Source organism: Triticum urartu, chromosome 3A, assembly GCF_056163025.1.
Source record: "Triticum urartu cultivar PI428250 chromosome 3A, HENAU_Tu73, whole genome shotgun sequence".
NCBI lineage: Eukaryota > Viridiplantae > Streptophyta > Magnoliopsida > Poales > Poaceae > Triticum > Triticum urartu.
In genome coordinates, this window is record NC_141875.1 from 664,351,159 (window position 1) to 664,365,058 (window position 13,900).

Here is a 13,900-nt window from a genome sequence, read left to right on the forward strand (position 1 = left end):
ATCTGAAGTTGTAGCTTTGTTCTAAGTCAATTTTTTTAATTTCGGACAAATCAATAAAAGTAGTAGCATTTACAATACCAAATTATCTTCATTAGATTTGTCGTATTTGATATTGTAAAACTATTAACATTTTTTTGATAGATTGTTTATATATACTTGGTCAAACTAATATTTTTTAACATAGGGGGAAACAAAACTAAAAATGTCTCACAAAATTGACAAACTTATTTTGGGACGGAGGAATCAAGGAGCAACTGATTACCAACACTATGCCCACACGTGTGACTCGTGAGCATCGAGACTCAGTAAAAAATTTCAGAGACAAGGCCTTTCGATCCTGCTTTATAGAAAGCAAATCGCACCACGGCTCACGCACACAGAAGCACTGCCTCCTATCTCAATATAGTACTACTACTGTACTTTCTAGGCAAAAAAATATTCAAGGTGAGCCATGATGATGCGCCCCATAATTACCCTGAAGCGACTTTTTTTCATAAACTGCGATTATATTTATATAAAAAAATCAGGGAACCATCTCTCGAAACAGGATCCCGCCCGCTTTAAATCAAAGTACATTTTGAATATGGCTGCCTCGAAGCATATAGTTGGTGTATCCACAAAAAAAAAAGAGCATATAGTTGGTGGAGAACGGATGACAATTGACAAGTACAGGCAGCCAAACTGAACATCATCCTTATTTTTATGGAGAAAATTGTGACAGATACATCGCATCCCCTCCCTTCTTCACCACTGCGGCTCCCTCTTCCACCTCCAACGCAAAGACACAAGAGGCCTAGCTAGGTAGGTAGCTTCCCCATACCCTGAAGCCATGGCCGCCAAGAACCCTTCATATTTCCAAAGTATTCCTCTTCAGCAAATCATCGAGCAAAAGGAGCTTCGCTTGCACTTGTACATATTCCAGCAATGGAGCAAAGGCCCTCGACAGAACCAGCAAATTATGACAAACTTACAGCTCCCCAATCAGTGCGGTCTCAGCACTGTAAATGACTGGCCTATACGGGATGGCCCCGGCCACAACGCAGACATTGTTGCCCGTGGCCGAGGCCTGCATTTCGGGACCGCTATCGACGAAGCAGACTATTTTCACTCTTTCGTCATCATTTTTACCGACGAGAGGTTTGTCAACATCTTTTCTATTTTGTATACTCTTTAAAAAATTATACTGAAGCCTTTTCCCCATTGTTGATATTGCCCGCATATTCTTAATTCAATACCCATTGATCTTTTAATTCTCCATGCATGCATATTCTTAGCCTTCTCATTAATCTTGCGTGATATTTAGGTTCAAGGGATCCAGCCTTCAGGTGCTCGGAACTTCGAAGGCTAGCAGTCCAGATGGTGAATGGGCGATCACCGGTGGGACCGGAGAGTTTGCCTTCGCACAAGGTGTTGTTGCTCACAAAATGTTCGGGAGAGATCACGCTTCTTGTTTCAGGGAGCTTCACATCCGTGTTTTGTGCCTCGCCTTTCCAAAACCAGTGAGTGAGATAAATTCATCCAATGCCTTCTTTTACTCTAGCTAGCTTTTAATTATGGGAAATTTAATATACACCTAAATGTTTGTTGGACTATTCACTTTCTCTAGAAAGTGACATTTTTCGACATCAATATGCTCTCCAAGTATCACTTGGACACTTAATTTCTACTACAACATATTTAAAAGTCCAAAGGAACAATATATTGTCAAGATTTTTTTGAGATAAGTTCATACACATTACTTCCAAATTTCTGACACAAATATTTGTAAATACATTCATTGTTAAATTTCCGAGATTTTGACTATTTGTAATGATATTAACTGTTAGATTTTACAAGTTTGATTGTGCTCTTGCTTAAAAATGATAGCTTTTACAAGACCATACTGAGTAGGAGGTTATATTTTAGAAATGACCCTATCATGGTTAGTATACATTTCCGCTGCCTTTTATGCAAAGAATGTACAAGAGATGCAAATAATGGTGACTCAACGCTAGCATGAATTCGTACTACTGACTTTGAATGCATCATAACTTGTGAGAATCTGGACGTTGGCATACAGACGATCGAATTCGGCTAAAAACAACAGAGAGATAACTTAGTGGAATGAGCAATAAAATTAACATAAAGAAACATGTTTTAAGATTTTAAATCCTTTTGAGTGTTTTGCATGTTTGCATCTGTTTCTTTAAGTAAAAAATAGCATGAGACAAAGTTCACCCGGCAAGCATGCTCCCAAATTAATGCTCTGGAAATAAAACAACATTTCAGGTCATCTCCTAAGGTACACCCGTTGCATGAAAAAAACTGGCATTAACCAGACTCTCCATCTCAAACACCAGAGATCTCGCGGCATAACCTCGCCACATTTAGAGGAAGTTCCAACGTCCGAACACTTGCCAAAGGCAGGCATTTTGCCCATTCTATTAAGATAGAAAAGGCGAAAACAATGCATAGTTTATGTACATATGACTTGGCGACCAGGAAAACAAAAATTAAAGATAAAACAGCTACCAGATTTACATTGTCGCCCGAACACTTGCCTTCTCTGTGTGAGGTCCTCCACTAGACTACATGCCACCTGCAACACAACTATGAACATCCCTTGAAAGATATACAGCCAATCCATATATTCCGGAGAAATGTTTGCGTCAGACAGTTAGGATTTAAACTTCTGTCTCACCTCTGTACAAATAGGTTGGAACGTCTTCAAAGAGCCCCTTAATTGTAGCCTGCTAATAATTTGCCCATACACAAGTGTAGGTAGTTTGTTCATCTTTTTTTCTTTTCTTGCTGAAACAAGATGTTGTTCCTTCGCCTATATTTGTAGGTCCTTGTCACCAAGATTGGACCATGGGGTGGGCATGGAGGAAAAGAATTTGATATCCCAGAGTTGGTACCTCAACATCTAGAAAGTGTGACAATTAGAAGTGGTGTTGTCATTGACTCCATTGCGTTCTCCTACGTTAATCAAGCTGGAAAGAAGCAAACTCTTGGTCCGTGGGGTGGTGATGGTGAACTTAGTGACACGGTGAGTGAATGTGCAGCACAATGCTAGTTCCATCAACTTTTGCCGAGAAGATAATCGATTTATCTATTTCCTTGTAGATCACTTTTGCCCCTTTAGAGATTGTGAAGGAAGTTTCGGGAACAACCGGTACTTTCGGCGGAGATACTGTTGTGACATCGCTTACTTTCGTCACAAATGTGAGGACATATGGACCTTTTGGAAAACCAAGCGGTGCTGCTTTCAGTGTCCCTCTTACGGACACTAGCGTTGTGGGCTTCTTCGTCCGTGCTGGAAGACTTGTTAATGCTATCGGGGTTTATGTGCGTCCTTCTGTTCAAAATTATTAGTACATATGTTGCTCAAGAATAACCAGCTCTTGGACGAGCTGGCATGTTATGGGTTGCACTGGTCTCATGTATTACAACTTGGTTTTCCTTTTAGGGTTTCATGCATTTGTTACATGTTATATGTATGGCTACTAGCACGGATCAGGCAGTCTCACGCGCGTGGCTGTGTTGAAGTTTCTGGATTTAAATTAATGTTGACTTTAAGAGCAATTGTCGTTTATCTTCGGTTTATTTGGATATCTACAACTCAGTTCAACTTGATTTTAACTATATAACAATAAGAGTGGTCCAAAAATATTTGGCAAAAATATTAAAAACCCCTTACAAGTGAAGACCGTAAATAGGTCCATTATTGTTCAATTAAAAATGATACCAAAACAAGTTACATAGATATGTGGATAGAAAATAAGTCAATGTTTGTAAAATGACATCAACAAAATATGGATTAGCTTTACAAAGAAAAGTTGACCTTTCCATCCCTATCGCAGATTCACACGGGACATGATGAAATACTACTGGATATCAACCGGTGTCACATAAAAAACACAACACTCCTGTAGAACCAAACTGGAAACATGAAAATGGAACAACAGCTTCATTCCTCTGATAAACCTGTAAAACATACTAATACTAATAAGTAGGCATAATCAAATTAGTCCCTCTAGAAACTCGTACTTCACCTCCGCTGTCCATATATATCCACAACCGTCACAGTAAAGAACATACGGACATAATAATCTTACATGATACTATACGAAATTTTGACTTTCATTTAGCTCACAAGATGGCAACATCATGTCTAATTCCGTTACTCCCATCCAAGCAACACGTGCCTAGAAGAAGTCCTGATGTGCAGCAGTATGCAGAATTTCTGATGGAAAATGCGAAATATAAAGTATGGATGTGTGTATGTGTGTGGGTGGGTGGGTGGGGGGGGGGGGGGGGGGGGGGTGTCGGCGAAAGTTCCGCCCTGGTGGTACGGGCTGGCAAATTGTGAAGAGCTGGCAACTATTTCTTACAGCCTATACCTGCATCCTATATCCATTTTCTTGATTTATGTTTGTATATCAAGTTTGTTCTGTTCTTCAGACCTTCAATCATAAATTGAAGGTTTGAGATTAAATTCCTCATCTTATACATTTGAATTTTTGTTGTAAAGCAGTGTATTTGCTTTTCTAAAAAAATCATGGCCATACCACCGGAGGCAGGGCAGAGCATATACAGTGAGGGAAGCCCTTGGGTGTGGGGGCATATACAGTGCTAGTGAGACTACTATAACATGCGTGAATTAAACATGTTCCCTGGAGATGCAAATGCTTGGATTACATAGGGCATATATAGGGGTCTTTCGGAAACTCTCCGCTTCTAACACCGCTGCGGGAGCGGAGCGGCATTTAGTGTAATTTGAGCGAGCAGCCAAATGGGCGCTCCGCCGGCTCCGCTCCCTGGTGAAGGAGCGGAGTATTACCGAACACGGCCATAGTAACTAAAAGTTGCTAAATTTTTTTCCGTTTCAAAAATAAAATAAAATAGTACTATTAGATTCAGATTTTGTCTGTCATGTCAGCTTCAGGGTAGATTTTCCCGCAATAAATACAAATACATAAAGGAAAAGGAAGTAATGCCACCTGTTCTTTAGCCAAGAATCAGTCAAACTAGCGACAACTAAATTCCACACGTCTTATGGCGTGTTGATTCGTCCAGCATTGTGCTCCACTAATTGCAGTCATCAGTCAAGCAGTCACCTTCAAACCTTCAATCCAGAAGCCTCTGCGAGTCTTTAGTCAAGTCCAAACACCTTCCCCAAACCTGACACCACCCAGCAGCTAGCACTCGTTGCTGTTTACCCCGCCATCTTCCGTCGCAGTACCACGCCTGGTGCTGGAGTCAAGGAGGTTCACATAACAATGGACATCCTCGTCTCCGCAATCCTAGGTGACCTCGTCAGCAGGTCGGCGTCGTTCGTGATCGGCAAGTACTTCCGGCAGCAGCCTGGCATCGACATGATTCTCCAGAGGCTGCAGCGAGTCGTCCAGAGAATCGACACCGTCGTCGAGGAGGCCGAGGGACGGCGCATCACCAACCAGGGGATGCTCCGTCAGCTGAAGACGCTGAGGCAAGGAATGTACAGAGGCCGCTACATTCTTGATGCCCTGAGCTTCCAAGCCGCCCTTGAAGATGAGGAGGGGGTGAGCCACCCACTGACTGCTGCTCTGCTGTCTGAATCCAGTAGTCTCGCCAAACGGCTTCGTTTCTCCGGTGGTGCCGGTGGCGGTGGTAGCAGCAGCAACAGAGAAGCAGCAGGAGTGTTAATGTTCGGTGCAAAGAACAGCATACGAGAAGAGCTGCAACGTGTGGTTTCTTCTCTTGAAGACACCATGGATGCAGGTATGAAGGAGTTCCTTCTCTTCTTGGAGTCGTATCCTCGGGTACTCCGCCAACCATACGCCGCATATTTGCTCTTGGAGAACTGCATGTTTGGTCGCCAAACGGAACGGGAACGGGTCCTGGATTTCTTGCTCCATCCTGCTGCTACTCCGATCTTGGCTGTACTTCCGATCGTCGGTCCCCTAAGAGGAGGGAAAACCACTCTTGTTGAGCATGTCTGCAGGGATGAAAATGTGCGCAGTCGCTTCTCGACGATCCTCTTCTTTCCAGAAGGCAGCCTTGAGGATGAAGGCAGACTTGAGAGGGGGCAGCAACTTCAAAGTCAGACATCAGAATCACGCCACTCAGTCTCACACCAGGTTTCTGATCATTGTCGAAACCGCCAAGGACATCAACGAGGGAGCATGGAGAAGTCTGAAATCGTGCGTCACCCGTATGGCACCTTGCGGTGGGAGTAAAATCATAGTCACCGGTCGGTCAGTCAGAATAGTGGATCTTGGAACGACGGGAGCGCTTTCACTGGGCCGTGTCCCTCGAGAAGCCTACTGGTATCTCTTCAAGTCGCTCGCGTTCGGAAGCGCGAACCCTGACGAGCACCGAAGCATGGCAGCGATGGCCATGGAGATCGCTTCGGAGCATAGACAGTGTTTGATCAGCGCGCATATGGTTGCCGGGTTACTGCGAGATAACTTCAGTCCCGGATTCTGGCGTGCAGTCCTTGGAAGCGTGAGAGCGTATAGAAAGGCACGTCACCTTGCGTGCGAAGATGGACAGCGGTATTATTGGAGGCTGGGAAGGAGCTGCAAATATTTCTTGATTTGCAGCCATCACCAGTCAGATTCAAGTGAGCAAGTCTCCAAGATCAGTGTGCAGGAAATCATCTCGGGGCGTGGTGGTACATTGCCCAGAGGGAAATTTGAGGCTCTCGCATGGAGGTCTTGCATACCGCCCTACTACAACTATACGGTAAGCTGTATGATGCCAGCACCGCAATCTACGGTGGGAAGGAAAAGGAAAGAGGTGTCTGCTTCAGAAGGAAGGACACTTGGTTTGAGCTTGTGAGTCAGTGACCGCATAGTCTTGCGAATCACAAAATGTCATTACATTATACAGTATATAATTGCTTCCATACTGACTATTGAGTACGGCGTGTTTGGCGAAGTATAAGTCAAGCTGCCGGTTATTTTTTTACATCGAGAACCATGACAAGTTGTATTAGAAATTTGAAGTATGTATTCTCTTGATTGATGTGGATACTATAGATCCCAGGCTCCATGGAGCCCCTTTTTTGCAATGACGGAACAATATTGAAAACCTCAAAATTTTCTGAAGAAAAAAATATATAGTAGTATGATTTTTTTCATTAAACTATATTTTTCTTTTTTTGAGTGAAGGCCATCATGGCTAAAAATATCTTTTCAGTTATGTGCACACAAATAAGACAAATATATGGATGAAATATAGATTGACTATTTGCTATTATATGGATATTCAAATTTGCCATTTTGTGTAGCTTACAAATTAACGTTGTAATTATTTAAAATTTGTACAAATACACATAACACACATTCACATATTTTATGTCTTGTCAGCGCAAACTTGTTCTCTGGGGGTGCATAGGGTTCTAGGGGCACATATTTTCTATCTTGTCGGCGCAAACAGGAATACTATGAATGTGTGTACTTTAAACAGCAATTTCCTGATCCTGCTATAACAAGGTCAGATTCACGGTGCTCATTGCGCTCTTATGGAACATTTGGATGCGAAGGAATGCAATGCCATTGCGCGAGGGACTGTATGTCTCCCTGATGACTTGATTATTTGGTCTAATCGATGCCCCAATGATGTACAAGCTATTCTTCTCCGAGATTGGGGGTCGATGTTGTTTCATTTATCTGAGAGAATTTAGCCTTTCTTCTGTTGGGGTGCGTTCAACAACCCTGTAATTAGCAGATAACTTTGTATCGCTGTTCTGTAGGTTTCTCCTCTGATCTTCTCAATACAAGTTCAGGCCGGCACAAGCTTGCCATAGTCAGCGTCAAAGAGAAAAAACTTCATTGAAGAAATAGCCAAATTAATCAAAGAGCTCGAATGCTGAATGTGGTGGCGTAAGAAGCATATGCAAAGGAAGCATGGATGAGCGGCTGCAATTCGGATACTTGGAATGTGATGATGTATTGTGTTGAACTGTAATAAGTAGTTTAGCTCTGCTGCTTACTCACTCTACCTTTTGTCTCTACATTTTGATGTGCTGAACTCTGTTACTGGCGGGTTTTTTCTAATGCAAACTGGAGAGCCGGCTCGTTTTTATTTCTAAAAGAATATCGCAAAAAAGGATATATTATTTTTTAAACTTTTAAATATCAATCATACTGTAAGAACTAATCGTGCTTTACATGTAAAATTGTAAATTCAAGATGAGTATCACATTGCTTAATCAATCACGGAGGATTTAGCTATAGCTAGTTTCGTCCTCGGTTGAAGGACAGCCGGATCATGATGATGCTCCATGCACCGGTGGTAGAACACCGCGGCCGCCACCGTGGACAAGAGCTGCACGCCGACGGACGGGAGAAGATATCCATGGAGGACACCGATGATACCGGCATCGGGTGCCCTCTGAGAACAGTACATGGCAAACGCGTACGCCGGGGAGATGGCAACCGGAAGGAGGCTCGCCACGACCACCATCACGGCGGCCTCCTTCCTCCTCGCCCTCTCGGCCATGAGCCGCCACGCCAGCCGGAAAGCAGCGCGTGTTCCGCCTTCCCCGTAACCTTCATCTGCCGCCGACGCGGCGATCGCCACTTGGAACACCGCGGCGAGGAAGAGGTGCGAGAGGAGAAGGAGGAGGAGGAGGAACAGCACGTAGCCCGTCACAAAAGACGCTGCGGCGTCCGACCGGGCAGCGGCACCGCTCGTCCACCAGCGCCACGACGCGAGGGCGAGGCACGACGCGAGAAGAGCCGCCAACGACGCGTGCTCGACGACGGCGACGAGGGCGGCGGTGGCCAAGGTGCCGCGGACCCTCCCCGCGGCCGCCTTGCCGCGGACGAGCTCGGCCAGCGAGCGCGGGCGCCGGTCACCCCGACACGTCGCGGAGGCGGCGAGCGCGACGGCGACCCGCGTGGCGAGCTGGCTGGCGAGGTACGCGAGGTAGACGACGAGCAGCTTCTTGGCGTGTCCCCGGATCTCGTCGTCGCTTTCCGACGCGTAGACGACGTGCTGGCTCCTCCCGGGGCCACCGTCGTTGTCCCTGACCAGCGAGTACACGCGGAGGAGGACGGCGGTGGCGAGGGGGTGGGCGTAGAGGACGGCGACGGAGAGGGAGACGAAGGTGTGGACGTAGACGAGCGCGAAGGCGGACGCGAAGAGCCTGCCGTTGCGCGTGGGGAGGATCAGGGAGTCCGCGACGAAGCTGGTGCGCGGCGACGACGAACCTGCGGTGCTTGCTTCCCTGGCGGTGGCGGCCATGGTGGATGGATGCATTGGCTATGCTCGATGAAGAATCGGCGGAGAGGTTGGCCAGAGCTTGATCGCTGACGTGTCGTATCTTAATGCCGTTGTCACGTTCATGGTGGTCATCGGACGAAAATTCTCGGGAGAGACTTTGACCTTTCGGAGTCACAGGCCAGTTACTGTCATTTATTACATCCGATGTGCCACTCCATGGTTGAACAAGGACAACGATGCTTATGAGATCCAGCAAAAAAATCTCTACAAATATGAGCTAAAAACCATAATGAAAGAGGACGAGATCGAGTGGATCTGGAGAGCCAAAGGATAAGGATAAGGATAATGAGCTTGGACCTTACTTCACAACTTATAAAGGTGTGAGGCAAGGTGTTCCTTACCACCCCTTCTATTTAATATTGGAGTGGATACACTTGCTTAGTTGATTCATAAGGGGCAGTGGGGTTGGGTTCATTAGAGGTTTAGCCTCTGACCTTCATGAAAATGGACATGATATCCTGCAATATGTAGATGATACACTGTTTCTCCTAAAGGAAGGGGATGAGAATGCTAGTAATTCAAAATTATTTTTATGTCTCTTTGAACAACTGGGTTAAAAAATTTCACAAAAGTGAGGTTTATTGCTCTGCAGATGTTGTTAAAAGAGCATTTATGAGAATATTTTCACTTGTCAGGTTGGTCAGTTGCCTATTAAATATCAAGGCATTCCAGTTAGTAGTGTTAGGATCTTAAATAAAGATTGTAAATCTGTCGAGGATGGGATAAAGAAGAAACTTAAATTTTGGCAAGGGAAGCTACTTCTCATTTGAGGTAGGCTGACCTTGCTCCTCTCTTAGTAAGAAACCTCTCTACTTGCTATCTTTCTATGGAGTACCTAAAGGGTTGTAAACCTTGAGTTTATGAAACATAGCCCTTCTTGGAAAATGGTCATGGAAAATGTCATTTGTCGAGAGTTGCTCTTTAAGAAATATCTCAGAAGGCGGACCTTGTCAAAAGCCAACATTTTATTTAGCAAGTCCCAATTTTGAAATGCCTTAATGGACGTCTGTTCTATACCTTTTGTAGAAAAGAAGTCCATGATGGTAAGGCTACTAGAATCTAGGAGGATCTTTGGATTGGAGATCAATCCTTGGCTACTAGGTTTAGTAGATTTGATGTGTTTACTTTCTCATTGAATATTATGGTTGATAAGGTAATCATGAGTGCTTGTCAGTGTTTGAGTTTTAGAAGAGCTATGTGAGGTGTTTCCTAGAACAATGAGTTGCTTTGAAGGATCTTGTGTCAAATTTCTCCCTCTGAGGAGGCAAAGATATATACTCATTTATATGCCTAACCCAACTAAAGGATTTATTGTTAAATCCTTGTATCAACAAAATTATTCACACTCGCCCTTTGATGGTTGTCGTTTCCTTTGGAAGGTTAAGATTTCACCAATGATTATTGCTTTCTCATGGCTGGTTCTTAAGCATCTGAACTACAGATACCCTACTAAATCGTGGTGGGTTGGAGAAAAAAGTTGCAAGATGAATCTACTGACCATCTGTTTTTTGGGAGTTCAGTAGCTAGGTTCATCCGGGGGATTGTACAATGCACTTTTAAAGTTGCATCAACCCTTGCTAGCTTTGATCAATGCTTGACAATGATCTAAAGTTTTCCTCCAAAGAGAAGGAAAACACTGTAGTGGGGACGGCTCATGTTATATAGGCTATCCGGAAGACACGCAACAAAGTGTGCTTTCATAAAAAAAAAGTACCCTAATGATATTGTTAGTGTCATTCATTTAATATGTCGGTATATTGATGACCGGTCCGACTTGCAGAAGGAAAATGTGATGGCGGTTCTCCAGCGAGGATCCAGAAGACTCACGGTGGTGGTGGCTGAGGTGTTTGGCCAGCAGGCGAAAGGATGGGCACCACTTGGGCATCGTGCTGTTGGATGATTGTGTAGCCGGTGGTGCATTGGCTTGCCCACGTTTGGTCGTAACTCTGAAGTTTTGTTTTGCATGCCATGTTTTCTGTAGTGTTCTGCATATGCAATTTGGGTGTGTCATTTTGCTGAGTGATGAACCTCCGACTATGTTAGAGATGCTGCAATGTTAGCTATGATGCTGCAATAATTAGTTTAAATCTACTATTTATTCACTTTACTTTCTGTCTCTATATTTTGATGTATTGGACTCAATTTCTTCAGTGGAGTTGTTTAAAAAAATCAAGAGGATTTTGTAAGAACTCTAAAAGCATTTACCATTGTAGAAACGGAAGAGATTCATGGAGCCCAAATTGGCACTCATGTCTATCAACTTACACCACGACAGAGAATTTTCAGCACCCGGGTGCCCCTACACAAATAAAAAAAAATCTGAAACTTTGGGACATCAAACTTGATCAAACTTTTGATGATCTTGAAAAGTTTTAGTTAAAAATAACATTCGAGGAGCCCTCACCTAAAAATCTAAAATCATTGTTCAAAGTTGATGTACATTTTTGAGCAGTGATTTTGTTTTTTTGTGGTGAGGGCTGCACGAAAGTTATTTCTTGCTGAAACTTTGCAAGAAAATCAAATTTTTGAACATCTTTGATCCCTGAAAGTTTCAGATTTTTTTGAACTTTTTGAATTTTTTACAAAAATACTGTTCATGAGGGTGTAGGGGCACCCGGGATCTGTTACACCTTTCTCCTTACACCAAACACTCAATCAGTCTCGTTTTTCCGTATCCAAATGAGTACTATCGTATATCTTCAGACCAGAGGATTGACCTAGCTAGCTTGTTTCATCGTCAATGGCATGACAGATTCATAATGATGCTCCGTGAATCGGTGATAGAACACGGTGGCCGCCACCGTGGAGTAGAGCTGCACGCCGGCGGACGGGAGAAGATATCCATGGACGACACCGAGCACAGGGGTGTTGCAGACACAGACGCCGCTCTGCAAACAGTACACGGCGAACGCGTACACCGGGTAGATGACAACCGGCAGGAGGCTCGCCACGAGCAGCATCACGGCGGCCTCCTTCCTCATCGCCCTCGCGGCCATGAGCCGCCACGCCCGCCGGAGAGCAGCACGCGTTCCGCGTTCACCATAACCTTCATCTGCCGCCGACGCGGCGATCGCCACTTGGAATACCGCGGCGAGGAAGATGTGCGAGAGGAGAGCGAGGAGAAGGAGGAACAGCACGTAGCCTGACACGAAAGACGACACGGCGGCGGCCGTGTCCGACCGGGCAGCAGCGCCGCGCGTCCACCAACACCAGGACGCGAGGCACGCCGCGAGGAGAGCCGCGGACGACGCGAGCTGGAGGACGGCGACGAGGGCGGCGGTGGCCAAGGTGCCGCGGATCCTGCCTGCGGCAACGAGCTCGGCCAGCGAGCGCGGTCGCCGGTCGCCGGCGCACGTCGCGGAGGCGGCGAGCGCGACGGCGACCCGCGTGACGAGCTGGCTGGCGAGGTACGCGAGGTAGAGGAGGAGCAGCTTCTTTGCGTGTCCCCGGATCTCCTCGTCGCGTTCCGCCGCGTAGAAGTCGTAGCCGTCGTCCTCCCTGGCCAGCACGCCGACGTGTTCGAGGACGGCGGCGGCGAGGGGGTGGGCGTAGAGGAGGGCGACGGAGAGGGAGACGAAGGTGTGGGCGTAGACGAGCGCGAAGGCGGACGCGAAGAGGCTGCCGTTGCGCGTGGGGAGGATCAGGGAGTCCGCGACGAAGCTGGTGCGCGGCGACGACGAACCTGCGGTGCTTCCTGCCGTGGCGGCCATGGATCAATTGGCTATGGAAGACTGGCGGGAGCTTACAGCTTAGCTTGACGTGCAGCAGTATCTTGTGAAGCAGCGATGGGCGGATTTGTATCGCGATCACCGTGGTCATCCGAAGAAAATTCTCGGTGGACGACCTGGACTTTTCGGAGTCGTCGGTCGGTAATAAATGTGACATATATCGTCAGATTTGCCACTTTACAATTTTCTCAACGGAATTGCTAAATTTCAGTCGACTGAGTTTTAATAGATGTTATAATTATGAGATCTTAAATGGAGATCTGTCCATGAAACGTTTAATTTTTCTGTATTCCTTTTTAAATGTTGTGTCACTTGATTATGCCTTAGTTAAGTCTCATTCAAGTGAGATTTAGCTACACCTTTTTTTCCCCTATAAATGACTGATACAATGTCTAGCGGCACAACACACCCACCATGACTACAACTACACACAAACCCCCTTATCGGTCTCAAGCCACGAACGATAAAGAGGTAGGACACAGAGGCCAAGGCCGCGTCTTAATCAATGTTGAACACCTCGGAAGCATGAACAAAACTTCATGCCTGACTGACACAACACATACCCCATCCTTGGCGCGTAGGAGTACAACAGGTGGACAACAGTTGTGCCTCTCTGAAAGAGAAAAAAAACTCCTTTTTCTCTTCCGCGAGAGGCGCTGATTTTCTTCGTCGTGGAGGCACAAATTTACATTCGCGAGACACAGAACTGTGCCTCTTAAAAAAGGAAAAAAGTGCATTTTTTTTTCTTTTGCAAGAGGCATGAATTTGCTTCTCGTGGAGGCACAAGTTTGTTTCTACATGAGTCACAGCTGTACCTCACGGATAGGGGAAAACACGATTCTTTTTCTATGAGAGGCACGTATTTGCTTCACGCCATGGCACATATTTGCTCCCACCACAGGGATAGTGCCTCTCGA

General features: G+C 45.6%; 3 protein-coding genes and 1 pseudogene across 3 annotated transcripts; 2 read left to right on the forward strand and 2 right to left on the reverse strand.

The window, feature by feature from the left end:
• Nucleotides 1-716: 716 nt before the first annotated feature.
• LOC147981201 (uncharacterized) lies at nucleotides 717-3,564 on the forward strand. Its single transcript, XM_087513884.1, has 4 exons — nucleotides 717-1,137; nucleotides 1,304-1,499; nucleotides 2,828-3,028; nucleotides 3,106-3,564. Exons 1-4 carry the CDS (start codon nucleotides 830-832, stop codon nucleotides 3,352-3,354), a joined length of 954 nt encoding a protein of 317 aa, XP_087370010.1. The 5' UTR covers nucleotides 717-829; the 3' UTR covers nucleotides 3,355-3,564.
• Nucleotides 3,565-4,859: 1,295 nt separating this feature from the next.
• Nucleotides 4,860-7,036, forward strand: LOC125534996 (putative disease resistance RPP13-like protein 1; annotated as a pseudogene).
• Nucleotides 7,037-7,347: 311 nt separating this feature from the next.
• Nucleotides 7,348-9,435, reverse strand: LOC147981202 (uncharacterized). The gene has a single exon (XM_087517050.1). It carries the CDS (start codon nucleotides 9,229-9,231, stop codon nucleotides 8,176-8,178), a length of 1,056 nt encoding a protein of 351 aa, XP_087373176.1. The 5' UTR covers nucleotides 9,232-9,435; the 3' UTR covers nucleotides 7,348-8,175.
• A 2,045-nt stretch (nucleotides 9,436-11,480) lies between these two features.
• LOC147981203 (uncharacterized) lies at nucleotides 11,481-13,049 on the reverse strand. The gene has a single exon (XM_087517051.1). It carries the CDS (start codon nucleotides 12,963-12,965, stop codon nucleotides 11,973-11,975), a length of 993 nt encoding a protein of 330 aa, XP_087373177.1. The 5' UTR covers nucleotides 12,966-13,049; the 3' UTR covers nucleotides 11,481-11,972.
• Nucleotides 13,050-13,900: the final 851 nt, after the last annotated feature.

Coding starts and splice junctions, on each gene's coding strand:
- LOC147981201 (XM_087513884.1), top strand. CDS start 830: ATGGCCGCCAAGAACCCTTCATATTTCCAAAGTATTCCTCTTCAGCAA. Junction 1,500..2,827: donor GCCTCGCCTTTCCAAAACCA/GTGAGTGAGATA, acceptor CTATATTTGTAG/GTCCTTGTCACCAAGATTGG. Junction 3,029..3,105: donor ATGGTGAACTTAGTGACACG/GTGAGTGAATGT, acceptor ATTTCCTTGTAG/ATCACTTTTGCCCCTTTAGA.
- LOC147981203 (XM_087517051.1), bottom strand. CDS start 12,965: ATGGCCGCCACGGCAGGAAGCACCGCAGGTTCGTCGTCGCCGCGCACC.
- LOC147981202 (XM_087517050.1), bottom strand. CDS start 9,231: ATGCATCCATCCACCATGGCCGCCACCGCCAGGGAAGCAAGCACCGCA.